The 16,811-nt window shown below is 40.8% G+C and overlaps 1 protein-coding gene across 8 annotated transcripts in view; it reads left to right on the forward strand.

Annotated features, from left to right (window-relative positions):
- CDK14 (cyclin dependent kinase 14) overlaps positions 1-16,811 on the forward strand; it is a 665,059-nt gene that overhangs the window by 267,240 nt on the left and 381,008 nt on the right. For all 8 annotated transcript variants that reach the window (XM_070787460.1, XM_070787461.1, XM_070787457.1 and 5 more), the window contains one exon: positions 2,893-2,987. In XM_070787460.1, coding sequence (XP_070643561.1) covers positions 2,893-2,987 — 95 coding nt within the window. The remainder of the gene's footprint in view (positions 1-2,892; positions 2,988-16,811) is intronic.

The following is a 16,811-nucleotide window of genomic DNA, read 5'->3' on the forward strand; positions in this document are numbered from 1 at the left end:
TTTGGAGGTCTTGCTGATAAGGATGGATCAGCGCTTGACAAACTGAGGGGATAACTTGAAAAATGAAATTGGACAAAATTACAAACGATGTATATCTTTCCAAAACTTGCCTCACAAAGCTAGGTTCCTTTCATAAGCGTGATACCCATGAGGTCCTTAATTCATTTCACCTATGCATATTCCCACACTGCGAAGTACTGTGCCTGGCCATCATTTCCAAATACCCTGTTGTGGTTTGAAATCTTGATCTCTAAGGATGAGTCTGTCTTAGAAGACTAATGTGGGGCCAAGTGTCATTTTAAAAATGAGCACATGTGAAGCTGGTCCCCAGACTGATGATGAATGCCTGGAAATTAGCCATGTAATATGCTTCAGTTGTTTGAGGCTGATGGTTGAATAATTAAATATTTGAATAATTAAAAGAAAGAAGATTGTAAATTATTGGAATCAACAATATACTAAACCCTGTCATACATCTTTGTAGTGCTTATTTCTTCAAAGTTTGTGTGCTGTACTGTTATTGTTATTGTTATTTTTGGTAAGTATTTTGTCGTGAGTGCTAATTTTACAAAGCTCTGATAAATCTGTAAATATTTCATGTATGTATTTTATTTATTTATTTTTGGGTACCCCTGGTCTTTTCTACCATGCACAGGCTCTCTCCCATTGCAGCGAGTGGGGTCTCCTCTCCAGCTGCAGCGAGTGGGGTCCCCTCTCCAGCTGCAGCGGGTGGGGTCCCCTCTCCAGCTGCAGCGGGTGGGGTCCCCTCTCCAGCTGCAGCAGGTGGGGTCCCCTCTCCAGCTGCAGCGGGTGGGGTCCCCTCTCCAGCTGCAGCGGGTGGGGTCCCCTCTCCGGCTGCAGCGGGTGGGGTCCCCTCTCCGGCTGCAGCGGGTGGGGTCCCCTCTCCGGCTGCAGCGGGTGGGGTCCCCTCTCCGGCTGCAGCGGGTGGGGTCCCCTCTCCGGCTGCAGCGAGTGGGGTCCCCTCTCCGGCTGCAGTGAGTGGGATCTCCTCTCTAGCTGCAGTGAGTGGGGTCTCCTCTCCAGCTGCAGAGAGTGGGGTCTCCTCTCCAGCTGCAGTGAGTGGGGTCTCCTCTCCAGCTGCAGAGAGTGGGGTCTCCTCTCCAGCTGCAGTGCGTGGGGTCTCCTCTACAGCTGCAGTGCACGGGGTCCCTACTGTGGTGGCTCCAATGGTTGTGGCACTGAGCCTAGTTTCTCTGCTGCATATGAAACCTTCCCGGATCAGGGACTGAACTTGTTTCCCTGCATTGGCAGGTGGATTCTTTACCACTGAACTACCAGAGAAGTCCAAAATATTTTTACTTTTTTGTAGGACTTCCCTTGGATAGCTTAGACTTCCCTGGCCTTGGGCAGCACATGAAGCTGCCAATTCGGTTTCAGAGGAAAAATACTTCTTCGTGGTCTTCTGGTGTTGGAACCAGCCACACCAGGGAATTCTCAGTCTGAATGGCCTTCTTTGGGCCAATTAGGTATTTATTGAAGTATATCTTGGGATTAAAGATATATTACCATCCTGAAGTAGGTTTGCCTGGTGAAGACAGTGGAAATTCAAGGCAATAATAACTAAAAACAGGAGCTTGCATTCATGGGAGTCATACAAGAATGTACTAGTCTCCATGTTTTATCTCTCTCTTCTCTGGGGACTGTCCTGTACAGCTTTTTTTGCATGATGACTCCATATCTAAAATATCATTTTATTTGAGTAAAATATTAGATAATCTAGATTTGTTTCTTTTAGTATGTTAAAACACAGGTATATCTTTTTATTTTTTAAAATAGACTTTATTTTTCTAGAGCAGCTTTAAGGTCAAAGCAAAATTGAGTGGAAAGTGCAGAGGATTTTCCTGTACTTTCTTCCCTGCCTCCCACCCCAACCCTCCCTACTGTTGGTATCTCTCACCAGAGTGGTGCATTTGTTACGATAGAGGAACCTACCTTGACACCTGATAATCACCCAAAGTCCGGAGTTTACATTAGGGTTCACGTTTGGTGTTATAAATCCCCTTTTAAAGAGGTGGGCTTGCAACACTATTGAGTATCAAGGGTTTGAGGTTTGTCCAGGGCCGTCAGTGTCAGTGACTAGGTTCTCAATAAATATTTGATGAATATGTGAGCAATTACAAGTTCCTGATAGAAAACATGTAAAACACATGTTTGGTGTTTCTCTTTTCTCTTTAGGGTATATACCAAAAACCAAAATTGAAGACACAGTGTTACTAAAATAATTAACAATGGTAGAAAAAGCTTCTGTTCTTTAAATGTTCTACCTGAATGGTCATTGGTATAGGCCAAAAGAAAAAAAAAAAAAAAAAATATATATATATATATATAAAAGATACACCATATGAACACTAATCAAAATCAAGCTGAAGTGGCAATATTAATTGCCAGGGACAAAATACTTCAGAGTGAAGAAAATTACAAGGGACAAAGAGATGCTTTATGTATTGATAAAAGGGCCTGATTCACAGAATGCAACAATCTTAAATGTTATGTGTAGCAAACTACAGCTTCAAAGCACACAAAGCCGAAACTAAGAGAATTCAAATAAGAAATTGACAGATCCCCAATTACAGTTGAGGATGTCACCATCCCTCAGTCATTGAAAGAACCACTCTCCAGAGAACTAGCAAATATATTGAAGAATTCAATGACAACATCAACCAACAGGCTGTAATTGACACTTACAGAAACCACCATTCAACATCAGCAGAATATTTATTTCATACATATGGAGATAAGCCATATCTATATTGGCATAGAAAGTGGAAAAATAGGTATATTTCATCTGATGATGTACCAGTACAATAAAAGAAGCTTATCAGTTGGTTGTTACCCATAATAACGTATCTGTTTGTTCACTTTCTCTTACAGCCTCTCTGTTAAAAGGACTAAAACATGCTAACATAGTGTTACTTCATGACATCATCCACACCAAGGAGACACTGACACTTGTGTTTGAGTATGTGGTGAGTAAGATGAGAATTCAGATTTTATAATTATAAGCAAAAGTCTTATAGTATTATCATAGAGTTTTGTCTTTAGGTAGCTATACTGAAGTATTTTATCTGAGTACATGAGACTTATTTTGCATAATTTTGAATGGTATGTGTTTTAAAGAAAAATCCAGAAAAAATGTTCAGTTGAAGTTTCACTAGCTATATGATCTGTTATAACCTGTTTGTTACTAGTACACTTTCTAAATTTCGGCTTTATCAAGTAATATAAAACAATATGATGGTGAGCACTCCATCAAAGGAAGTTCACAGACAACAAAAATGTTTTCTCCTTTGGATTTATAACTTGGGTTCAGAAAAGCATCCTTATTCGGGTGATATTTGTAGAGAAAAGGCTGATACTTACAATTTAGACTTCACAGTTTTTCCCCTTGGTTAGTATTTCAGCTATTAATTAAAACTTCCAATTTGCATAGCACACGGTGTAATGATCTTATTCTGTTGAGACTTGGGCTTGAACTCATAATTAAACTTTCTCCGTTTCTCTTAGAAAAACATATGGTATTTGTGTAGCACCATTTCAGCATTTAACTGTGGAATCATGAAATGTAACCATGATAATTAACATCCCAATTTTCACAGATGGATCTGAGAACATGTAATTTACAAGATACAAATGACATTGGTGGAGACTTTTATTGAGAAGAGTAGCTGTTGGTATTGTGACTGTATTAAGATCCCATTTTGTAATTACCACACTACTTTAAAAAAAACTGAAATAGTGTCCATTTTTCCTTAAAAATATATAATAGAATGAATATTTACAACATTTTATCTTGCTAATGTCTGCCTAAGTCTGTTTGTCATTTAAAAATTGTTGTCTTATGAAAAAGCCATTCATCTTGTCTATTTACATATAAATGATGGATACATTTGAATAATATGGTAATGTGGCTACAAGGACAGCTAGAACTGAGCAGTTGCATATATTACATGCTACCAAGAATGGATGCAGATTCAGACATCAATGCAAATATAATTTCTTTTGTTTAATTGATGATTTGGGGGTCAATAATGTATTCAGCTGATGTAAAATTGGAATTTTTGTTCCATATTTTCCAGTATGTCTAGTTGCAGTATTTCTGTTAAATCCAAATTTTTTTTCTCAGTATACTTCAGTAACTTATAAAAGAGGTTTCAAAAATATACTTGTTCCATCCCCCCAAATTGGATAATTTAATTGAGAAGAACAAAAACTTAGTTTGGTCCCTAAAATCAGTAACGTTGATAGAGTAATGAACAAAAATAATGTGAAATTGGGTCTTTCGAATCTTAAAAGAAAATGAAATATATTTGTGAGGCTAAAAATATGCCCATTGAAGCACACTGTCATTTTGTGCTTTTATATTCTGTGGAAATTGCCATATAAAAGGAAGGAAATGCACCATCCTGCAGTATTTGTCAACTGATTGCAACTGACTGCTAAACTCATTCTTCTTTGTGTGAGTGAACTTCTCCTTGGCCCCAGTTCTTGTGGAGACATGCCAGCTCCTCTTCAATAAGCCACATAATAGCATGCACATATGCAGTACTCTGTGGGCATTTCATGCCTTTCAAAAATGGAATATTGCCTGCCATCTAGCAGCCATCAGACTGCAGCCATGCCCTACCGTGAGCCCTCAGGAGGCTCAGGATGTGAAAAACACAGCAAACTGGCATGATCTCAGTGAGCTCTGACGCTTGCATTGTGCCATCCTGGTGGCTCAGTGGTAAAGAATCCACCTGCAATGCAGGAGACTTGGGTTCAATTCCTGGGTCTGGAAGATCCCCTGGAGGAAGAAATGGCAATCCACTCCCATGTTCTTGCCTGGAAAATTCCACGGGTAGAGAAGCCTAGTGGACTACAGTCCATGGGATCAAAGATTCAGACACGACTCAGCGACTGAACACATTATAATACATACGTAGAAAAGCGCTGAATTCATTAACTTGAGAAGTCTGGTTTTCTTTAATTAACAATGATCTTTTGATGTTCAGACAACCTGCCCCTTGTTGCAAAATTTCTATATAACCTGGCTCCTCCCCTCGCCTCCTTGAAGCAGTTCTCAGGTTCACGTGAGATGCTGTCACCCAGGCTTGAAATCCTAAAATTTCCTGCCAGATGGAACATAACTCTCAGCCTTTAGGTTGTGACTATTTTCAGGTTGACACCTAACTTCTCTGGGGCAGCGAAGATGTAGATTTCCCTGTTCTCTTTTAGAGAATGGGCATACTCATGTCATTCATTTCTTATGACTGCCCTCCTTGCCTCATCTCTAGTTCTCTATTCCACCTATATCTCTTTATATTCCCACTGTTCTTTGCCTCTCTCTTCACTGCCTTTCTTTGTTTGTTATTTTCTGTTCACTTCATCTCCTGCCCTTTTGCCTCTCTGATGAAGTTAGTACTTCTTGTGGCCTCAACTGTAGTTTGTTTGGCTTTTGTTTGTTCTAAGGAAAATATTCCACTGAATGTCTGAAATCAGAGTTGGGGAGGCTGGGACAACGGGCTGGGGAGGGGAAGAGCTCTGTGCTGTAGAAATTCCTTAGAAGAGTTTTCCAAGTTAGAGTTGGGAAGGTGTAGACTCCTTGACAGTATTAACCTGACTCAGTGATAGTTGCCTAATACAGAAATAACTTCCTGAGTATTTCCTAAAGCTTTTGTTTTCTTACACTGTTTTTTCATTGCTTGTTTTTTTTTAACATATGCCAATGGAAAATTAAGATTCTTACATACTTTAATGAATTAATTGGGGCTTCTCTCATAGCTCAGTTGATAAAGAATCTGCCTGCAATGCAGGAGACCCCAGTTCAATTCCTGGATTGGGAAGATCCACTGGAGAAGGGATAGGCTACTCAATCCAGTATTCTTGGGCTTCCCTTGTGGCTCAGCCTGCAACACATTTTTATATGCCAATGGAAAATTAAGATTCTTACGTACTTTAATTGAATTAATTTAATCAGATTGCTTTCCTCACAGTATCTGGCAGGAATAAATTTTCTTCTCTTGCATGTTTCACAGCAGTGGAAGGGTGATAGAAATTTCAAAGCATGATATGCCACAGGAATTAGAGCAGATCTACTGGAGGGATGCAGAGCAGGAAACAGGAGGCACTTGTAGATTTGAGATGATGAGTGAAGGGTCAGAAAGGGAGGTAAAATAATGTTTAAGACAAGTGCCGGGGTCCAGCCCCGGTGGATCCAGGGAATTCGAAGCGGGGACGGCGTCAGCGAGGATCAGGAAACAACTGCTTAATTAAACTTTAATTAAGGATATAAAGAGTAATAGAATAAGGATAGCTCAGTGAGGAAATTCAGTGGAGAAAAGAGGCTGAATAATTCAGCCAGAAGGTAAGAGAAAGAACGACATGGGGAGACCAAGTTTCAGTGAACAAGGCCCGCACTTTATTTTCCAAAGTAGTTTTTATACCTTAAGTTATGTATAGAGGATAATGGGGGAAGGGGTAGAGTCATGCGGTAAGCCAGGCTTTCTTCCTGCAAACTTATCATATGCAAAAGTTTAGGTGATTTGCATCATCTTCTGGCCAGGAGGCCTGTTAACATTTTAAGAAACTTATTTTTCTCTAAAGGTGATTATTCTAAAGTCAGGCGCCAGCCTCCAAAAAGCATTAGATAAAGTTGCATTCCTACAGAGCAAAGGTGTGGTGGGCTATAACAAGAAAAAGAATTAACTCAAGGGTCCCAGGTTACAAACATTAAAGCTACTACTTACACCAATTATATTAATCAGTACACTGCCAGGGACACAGCAGGTAAGGGATATGGAGTCTTAGCAGCAAACATTGGCCCGACAAGTGAAAATCCCTTCACCAATACAATTTCTAATCAATCTTTTAACTGCTCAAAGGAATCTGTATTTAGACAGTTTAGAACATCTTATGCCTCTCACAGTTGGGAGACTCTGAGCAATCACATGTGGCCGGAAAAACCTGTTGAGGCAGGCTAGAGGACTTCCAAAGGAGTTTGTAGGTTGAAACACTGTCACACCCAGGAATTATTAACTGGAGCTGTAAGCTAACTCTTTTTTCAGAGAGAGGTAGTGGGGGACAGCCCCCCGTAAAGTCAGAGGTGTAGGTGAAAGCACAAAGCAGAAAGTAGGCAGACTCTGGTTTTGGGGGTAGATGCTCGAGAATTTCCAGGGAGACTCCTGAGGCTTGATCCCGACTTTGCGTATGCCAAGCCTCCTTCCTCAAGACCTTTGCCGGGGGCGGAGCTTGCTCCCCGCAGACAAGTATGACCACAGTACTGAAAACCAGCACTGAAAACGTATTGAGTTTTATGCTGGGCACTGTGCTGGGGTTTTACGTTCATTTTCGCTTTTGATGTTCTCAGTAGTCTTATGGGTCTGTGACTATTGCCACTTTATAAAGAAGAAACCTAAGCGTTTGGGAGATGAAATGCTTTTTAGGATTTTGCAGCAAGAAAGATAGACTCAGATCCATCTCACTTTGAACCCTAGTGGCAATATTGTGTCTCCTGTTTATGTTCCACTTTACTGAGGGTGCGCCTTTGGTCAGAAGGAGGAAAGGAAACTCTTTTTTCTTTCTACAACTCTTCTTTTTTCTGCACTTTAAGATATAGCTGTATTTAAATCCCAAATATGGTTCAAGTGCTTTACAGTTTAAATAAGTATTATAGACTCACTGAAAACCCAACCCATTTAAAATTTTAATTATGAAATGTTTTATGTCTCCAAAAGGCAAACTTATAAGTGACATGTACATGCCTGATGTGTTTCACTGGGATCTACTTAATACACACACACAGTCTTGTTATTTAGCAAGACCTAAATAAGACTCAGTGACTTCACTTTCACTTTTCACTTTCTTGCATTAGAGAAGGAAATGGCAACCCACTCCAGTGTTCTTGCCTGGAGAATCCCGGGGACGGGGGAGCCTCGTGGGCTGCCGTCTGTGGGATTGCACACAGTTGGACACGACTGAAGCGACTTAGCAGCAGCAGCAGCAAATCAATATCAGGCTTCCCTTGTGTCTCAGCTGGTAAAGAATCTGCCTGCAAAGTGGGAGATCTGGGTTCGATCCCTGGGTTGGGAAGATCCCATAAAGAAGGGAAAGGCTACCCACTCCAGTATTCTTGGGCTTCCCTTGTGGCTCAACTGGTAAAGAATCCGCCTGCAATGTGGGCAGTTTTCTGGCTTGGAGAGTTCCAGGACTTTTAGTCCACGGGGTCATAAAGAGTTGGACACAACTGAGCGACTTTCACTTTTCCCTGATATCTCAGTTGGTAAAGAATCCGCCTGCAATGCAGGAGACCCCAGTTTAATTCCAGGGTTGGGAAGATCCCCTGGAGAAGGGATAGGCTACCCACTCCAGTATTCTTGGGCTTCCCTTGTGGCTCAACTGGTAAAGAATCCGCCTGCAATGTGGGAGACCTGGGTTCAGTCCCTGGGTTGGGAAGATCCCCTAGAGAAGGGAAAGGCTACCCACTCCAGTATTCTGGCCGGGAGAAGTCCATGAGGTAGCAAAGAGACATGACTGAGTGACTTTCACTTTCAAAATCAATATCAAACATTTTAATCTGCAGTTTCCCAAACTTAATGATGATATAGCCACATTTAAAAATTGTTAACATCAAAGTTATTTTCTAAAAGATATTGATTTTGTAGTTCTATGTAACTAACAGTATCTTTTTTGAGGGAGTAGACCAAGTATGTTAAACGGTGTAGGAAAATCCATGCCTCATACCATTAAAACCTAGATGTGTAGGGAAAGTAACATAATTTAAGATTCATTAGTTATTATTGGATCTTTCCTTTGGACTTTATTAACTAAGTTATCAAGGGTGTTTTGGAGGTATCTGTGGAATTTGTTCCACAGTGTAAAAGATTCTTATTTATGGTAGTGTACACACTGTATATAGTTCTGTTTTTGTGCTTTTAAAAAAGAGCTCTAAGCCTGGCTGCTTTATATTAAAAGTCCCATGAATGATATTTTAGGTTACAATAAAGTCTGCTGAAGGCCAGAATAATTAAATAAGTGATGAAAAGTTAGGGATGTGAAAGAATATTTGAGGAAATGACTTTGGAGGTCACTCTTAACGTGATCCTGAGACTTCCCTGGTGGTCCAGTGGTTAACACTCTGCCTTCCAATGCAGGAGGTGTGGGTTCGATCCCTGGTAGGGGAGCTGAGATCCCACATGCCTTGTGCCCCAAAAACCACAGCACACACTAAGAAGCAGTATTGTAACAAATTTAATAAAGGCAATCACTGCAGATGGTGACTGCAGCCATGAAATTAAAAGATGCTTACTCCTTGGAAGAAAAGTTATGACCAACCTAGACAGCATATTCAAAAGCAGAGACATTACTTTGCCAACAAAGGTCCATCTAGTCAAAGCTATGGTTTTTCCAGTAGTCATGTATGGATGTGAGAGTTGGACTGTGAAGAAAGCTGAGCGCCGAAGAATTGATGCTTTTGAACTGTGGTGTTGGAGAAGACTCTTGAGAGACCTTTGGACTGCAAGGAGATCCAACCAGTCCATTCTGAAGGAGATCAGTCCTGGGTATTCATTGGAAGGACTGATGCTGAAGCTGAAACTTCAGTACTTTGGCCACTTGATGTGAAGAATTGACTCATTTGAAAAGACTCTGATTTGGGGAAAGATTGAGGGCAGGAGGAGAAGGGGACGACAGAGGATGAGATGGTTGGATGGCATCACCGACTCAATGGACATGGGTTTGAGTAAACCCCGGGAGTTGGTGATGGTATCACTGACTCGATGGACATGAGTTTGAGTAAGCTCTGGGAGATGGTGAAGGACAGGGAAGCCTGGCATGCTGCAGTCCGTGGGGTCGCAAAGAGTCTGACATCACTGAGCAACTGAACTGAACTGAACTAGGAAACAGGATCATTAAAAAAAAAAAAAGAAAGTGATTCAGTGGATAAGAGGAGATTGTTAGTGTAGGCTATCTCAGAGTATTGGGTAGAACTCCTAAAACATCTGAAAGTTACTTTCTTACACACTTTGAAAATGTTTAGCCATAGGGATCTGCAAGCGGCAAGGTTGACATCCACTTGGACACGTGCTGCCCACACGGCTCATGACCCTTGTGTAGCCTGTGGGTCCCCCGGTTGGTCCTTCCTCCTTCCAGTTGTTAACCAGGCAGTGACTCTTAGTAGCTTGGAAAGGTATGTGGTTTCATAATGGTCTGAAATATTATTATAGCCATGTTCTTTCTCTTCATAGGTTTGAAACATGTAAGAGAAATATAGAAAATGTGAAAATGCTAATAAATATTTTTCCTACTTAAACAGGAAGTTAAGCAATGTAGTTTTTACTTTTTTTTGCCAAAGACAAGTAAGTGCCACGTTGCCCTACTTAACACCATGCTAAAAAATCTAAAACAGACTCTGTAAGTGGAAATAATATCAATAAATTAGTAAACATGATTATGTAAATAAATATTACCATTAGTTAAAGTGTACAACTGTTCTGTTCTATTTTAAATTGCATGAGAGCAAAGTATGTGTAGCAGCATTTTTCATTACCTATTTAATAATTATGTACAAGAAGGAAAACCAGCAGGCTTATAACTAATCATAATTATTCTTTGGAGCAATCATTTTATTTCTTCTACTGTGAAAAATTCCAAACTAATATGCACCATTATGTAAAAGAAAAATCTCTATTCCACATTAAAAAAAAAAAAAAAAAAACTATGTCACCAAAAGTCATATAAAGTGCTGTATGAGTCACCAAAAAATCACATTTCCCCCCCTTTTTTTTCACATAAGGTATTTTTATAGTGTTTTACTTATTAAAAGCACTCTCTCATAAATGTTATTCCATTCGACTCCATCTTTCACGTGCTCATGCTCAGGCTTGTCTGACACTTTGCACCCCTGGCTGTGGACGGGGATTTCCCAGGCAAGAATACTGAAGTGGGTTGCAATTTTCTTCTCAAGAGGATCTTCCCAATACAAGAATCGAACATGTGTGCCCTGTGTCTCCTGCACTGCAGGCGGATTCTTTACCACCGAGCCACCAGGGAGGTACATAAGACCTGTATTTTTGTTCAGTTTTTTTCACTGATAGAGAGGAAGAATGCTTTGAGAAATTAAGACTTACTGAATCACCTGGATAGACTAAAGGGTAAAAGATAAAACTTTAACCCATCTGTGGTGTCTGTAGATCTTTATTACTCCATTTTACCCTGCAGCCTTCTCATATTAACCATCTTCCTAGTTTTTTTTTTTAATTTATTTTGTATTAGAGTATAGCTGATTAATGATGTTGTGATGGTTTCAGATGGACAGCAAAGGCACTCAGCCATATATTATACATGTATCCATTCTCCTCCATACCCCTCTCCCATCCGGGCTGCCACGTAATATTGAGCAGAGTTTTCTCTGCTACACAGTAGGACCTTATTAGTTATCCATTTTAAATGTAGTAGTGTGTGCATGTCCATCCCAGACTCCCTAACTATCCCCTCCCTTCTTCTCCCCACCATTAACCATGAGTTCATTCTCTAAGTCTGTGAGTCTTTTTCTGTTTTTTAAGTAAGTTCATTAGTATGATTTCTTTTTAGATTCCACATGTAAGGGATGTCATATGATATTTTTCCTTCTCTGTCTGAGTTCACTCTGTATGATAATCTCTAGGTTCTTCCATCTTGCTGCAAAAGGCATTATTTCATTCTTTTTTGGTAGTTATATTGATGGTCTGAGGTATGTATTATGTTATGATATGGGACTGGCAGCTGAAAAGTTATGTTCTGTCTTTGCACCCTGCCACACAATTTACCTAATTGTTTTCTATGCCTCATACATTTTGATTTCTGAAGATAATAAGAATGCTTTAATTTGCATGATTTTATACCACATCTGTTCTCAAAAATGAGCTCTCCATCAGTCTTCTCATTTCCAGATTAAACTATCCCAAGGCAGTTGAGAATTTTTCTGCTTTCCTGTGAGACACAATATATGTGCACACATGTGTGCATGTACAGCTGTAGATGGTGGTGATCAGGGAAGACCTTGCTGAGAAGATGAGAGGTCTTTCGGTACAAAGGGAGGTTTAGAAGACATACATATTCTAGTCAAGAACTTTCCAGATAGAAGGCTCGTGTGAGGAGCAGCAGGGTTCCTATGGCTGAAACGAAGCAGGCAAAGAGGATGGTACAACGAGACAAAATGCAAGACGCAGTGGGGTCCAGATTGCTTCAGGCCTTTTTTTAAAAAAAAACTTTACTGAAGTATAGTTGCTTTGCAGTGTTGTATTGGTTTCTACTGGACTGAAAAGGGAATCAGTTATATGTATATCCTCTCTTCTTTGGGTTTCCTTCCCATTTAGGTCACCACAGACCACTGAGCAGTGTTCCCTGGGCTGTACAGTAGCCTCTCATTAGTTATGTTTTCTTGTAGTGTTTTATTTTGATGAATTTTGCTTTTGCTCATAATGAGATGGGAAACCAGAAAAGGATGCTCAGCAGAGAAATGATCGGCTCTGACTCAGTTTAATTGAATCTCTCTGACTGCTTTCTTAAGAATAGATGGGCCAGTTCTGAAACAGGGAAACCAGTTAGAAGGCTGTCACAGTTGTGTGGCATGATGTCGGCAGTGGAGGTGGTGAGAAGTGGATGAATTGTAGACATTTATCTAAGGTTGATCTGATAGCATTTGGTGTGGGATTTGAGAAATGAAGACAAGACAAGGATGATCCCAATGATTTTGGCTGTTGTTCAGTCACTCAGTCATGTCCGACTCTTTGTAACCCCATGGACTGCAGCACGCCAGGCTTCCCTGTCCATCACCATCTCCCAAAGTTTGCTCAAACTCATGTCCATGGAGTTGGTGATACCATCCAACCATCTCATCCTCTGTCATCCCCTTCTCCTCCTGCCCTCAATCTTTCCCAGCATCAGGGTCTTTTCTAAGGAGTCAGTTCTTCACATCAGGTGGCCAAAGTATTGGAGCTTCAGTTTCAGCATCAGACCTTCCAATGAATATTCAGGGTTGATTTCCTTTAGAATTGAGTGGTTTGATCTCCTTGCTCTCCAAGGGACACTCAAGATCTTGTTTTCTTCAGCACCACAGTTTGAAAGCATCAATTCCTCATTGCTCAACCTTGTTTAAAGCTGAAATGGCTATAATAGTGGAGCTGCTATAAGGAGACATAAGGCAGACTGCAGGAAGATGCAACTCAGCCTTTACGGGGTTTAGTTTGAGATGTTTATTATATATGCAAGTGGAGATGTCACGGGGCTGTTGGGTATATGGGTCTGGAATGTAGGAGAGAGATCACAGGTGGAGATTTGCAAGTTGTCTGCATTATGATATTTAACAAAGGGATTAGATGAGATCACCAGGTGTGGTCACTGTTACCTTGTTGGCTCTAAAGGAACCTTGCCTTTGGATACTCACGCCTTTGTGTACTCCCTGCCCCTTATGATTAGGCTGGGCTTGTGACTTGCTCTAACCAATAAAGTAACATGCTGGAAGTGACACAATGCCAGTTGTGGCCCTGACAGCTTCTTTGCCCTGTTGAGCACCTGCTCAGCCATGTTAGAATTCCAGTTGTTCTGCTGGGGAGCCCATGAGAAGAGGCCCTTGACTGTATGGAGAACTGAGAACTCAGAAGGCAGTGTGAAGTTAGACCTGAGACGGAGACCCCAGCCAAGCCATTTGCCCAGCAAGCTATCGTGCTTCTTGGGTGGGGGCAAAGGGCAAATTCCAGTCTCACGGACATCGTGTGGAGCCAATGTGGTTTGGCCCCTGCTCTGCCTTTTCTGAATTTTGACCCAAGAATCATTAGAAGTAATTCACTGGTTGTTGATGTAAGCCACTAAACTTTGGGTTAGTTTCTTGTCCCGCAGTCAATAATTAACCTCTGTGTGAGCAGATGGACCTAAAATGTAGAAGAGAAGTTCAAGGACTGAGCACTGGGGCACTTCAACTTTCAGCATAACATTAAGGCGTCAAAGTGATGAAGAACACCAGCAGTGGGTATTGAAAAGGAATGTCAGGAAGGAAGGGGATTTTTTTGTGAACCCTGATAAAGCTGTTTCAGCTGAAATAGCTAGATAGACTGGGGTTTTACAAGAGCAGAGACTGCCTCTCCAGTGCCTAGCAGAGTGGCACATAGTATTAGCCAATAGTTCTTGTATGAATGAATAAGTGACATTTGAAGCAGGAAGGGCCAGCAACTATAAGGGGCCAGAGACTGCACAGGCCCCTTAGAAAGTGTCTGGCCTTTCGACTTTTGTCACGACAAGGAGGTCTTGCCTTCCATCAAAATTCATGAAGCAGAGGATTTTCTCAATGGAGTGACTATTTTCAGATATAGGACTTAAAGCTCCCTGCTCTTCCCAACCTCTCTCCCTCCGAAAAAAAAAAAAAAAAAAACCTATTCATAAACATCCACTTCAATAATTCATTATGTAGTCCCAGATAAATGACATCTAGAATGTGAAAAAAAAAAATACTATTGCATGTAATCTTTGAGAACTCATCAAGAATGGAGATGAGGTTTTTTAAAAGATGGTAGGAAACAAACCTATAAGCTTACTATAGAACATTAGTGAAATGCAAAAATAGAGTTTTAGACATTCAAGTCTAATCGTTACCTTTTATAAATAGTAAGGAACATTCTTACTCCCTGATTTCAGCCAAGATTGTGACAGGGACTCTCATGAGATCCTAATAAACATTAACATTGAAACTCAACTGTTCAAAGATTATTCTTTCAGTTTATTCTGGTTGAACAACTTCACCCAAAGCCAATTGATTAATGAATTGACATCAGGATGGAGAAAAGTCTGCTGGGGTATGCTGGAGGGCGTTGTCCTTGGCCTTGTCCTGTTTGGTATTTTTATTAATGACTTAGTTGAAGGCACTGAGATGATGTGCTTGACCTATTGCATATATGTTGTCGCTGGGAGCCATAATTAACACTTGGATGATGGAATCAGGGCTCAAAAAAGATCTGATGAAATGATAAGTTGAACCTTACAAGGCGAATTGCTGTGGGGATAAGTAAAACAGTGTATTTGATTAAAAAAAAAAAAGGCAGCCCAACATAATACAGAAAAATAAGGCTAAAAGCAGTTTATGTGAAAAAGTCTAGTAATTTATTTGGTTCAAAGAACTGAAGTGGACGGGAGAGTGCACTGAGGAGGGCTTTATGAACAGATACAACGTGGAACCAGTAAAGATACCAGAATTTAGGAGAATTGAAGCTGTATTGGGGAGAGCAGAGAAAAGGGAACATGAATATTCCAGATAAGATAAGAAAGCCAAATGTGAGAGTTCTGGAGAGGCTAGTTTCGGCTTAATCCTGGGGAGAATGTTAAATGCTTTGTTACAAATTTAAATTCAGTGCCTTGAACACCTTATCACTAAAAGCATTCAGTAGAGGATAAGTGGATTTACATAGAATATTGTAGGGAGGGTTCCTAACCTGTAGTTATGCAAGGGATTGAAATATGTAACTTAGATACGTTATTTCATATAGTTCCGACTGATGCCATGACGTGGGGAATCCCTCCATTTTGCAGATGAGGAAATTCATACTTAGATGTTAAGGCTCCATGCACGCCCTTTCCAGTGGCTGCACCGTATCATATCCTGTGTTGAGTGTGAATCTGGGTTACTCCAAGTTTACATAGCAAAGGACTGCCCAAAATTTTTACACTGCTGTTTAAACTAATCCCATTTGGCATATTTTTTGGAAGCAGAAATACAACTTGCTATAAACTTTCACCTAATAATTCAGTTTTTCCCCCTCCAACACATATAGACTGTCTTCTGTATGCCAGGGACTGTCCTTAAACTCAAGGGATAGCCCTTACTTTTAAGAAAATTTTCAATTGGAGAATAGTTGCTTTACAATGTTGTATTGGTTTCTGCCATACAGCAACATAAATCAGCCATAAGTATGCATATATCCCCTCCCTGTCCAGCATCCCTCCCACCATCCCCATTTCTCCCCTCCAGGTCATCACAGAGCATTGTACACAGAACATTGTACAGCCCTTGCTGAAGAGGTTGGAATCTGGTGATCTCAGATAATACCTCTGATCTCAGATAATCTCCATGTGCCATTTGAGTTCTCAGTCACTGTTACAGATCATCATGTGTCACGGACTAGAACGTATTTATGTTTTAGTGACAACAGTGGGAAGACGATTTGACTCGTGGACTTTTCTTTATTGGAAAACTTTCAAGGATGACTCAGTTTCATATATGGAGAACTAGTTATGCCGCGTGATAGTACGATCTTATATTCTGAAAGGGTGAGTTGCCATGCAGAACCGATTACTGCGAGTGAGCAGATGTAAACATTGTGGATGACAGAGCGTGCACTCAGCGTAAGATACAGCTATTCTGAATCATAAGGAGAAAGTAAAGAAATGAAACAAACCAGCTTTCCACCATTGCTCTGTTGGAAATGTTCCGTTTATCTGATTGGTAGGACAAAGTCCATTATCTTCTTTTCTATCCTTTTCCCTCATGGGTTTTTCACATCTGATAGGGAGTCATGGTCTCCTTTGTGCTGTGCAGAACTGTTAGTCCCTCAGTCGTGTCCGACTCTTTGTGACCCCATCGACTGTAGCCTGCCAGGCTCCTCCTTCCATGGGATTCTCCAGGCACGAATACTGGAGTGGGTTGCCATGCCCTTCTCCAGGAGATCTTCCCAACCCAGGGATTGAACCCAGGTCTCCTGCAGTGCAGGTGGATTCTTTACCAACTGCGCCACCAGGGAAGCCCATGAATACTAGAGTGGATAGACTGTCCCTTCTTCAGGGAAACTCCC

The sequence above is a fragment of the Bos indicus genome, chromosome 4, assembly GCF_029378745.1.
Source record: "Bos indicus isolate NIAB-ARS_2022 breed Sahiwal x Tharparkar chromosome 4, NIAB-ARS_B.indTharparkar_mat_pri_1.0, whole genome shotgun sequence".
Lineage (NCBI taxonomy): Eukaryota > Metazoa > Chordata > Mammalia > Artiodactyla > Bovidae > Bos > Bos indicus.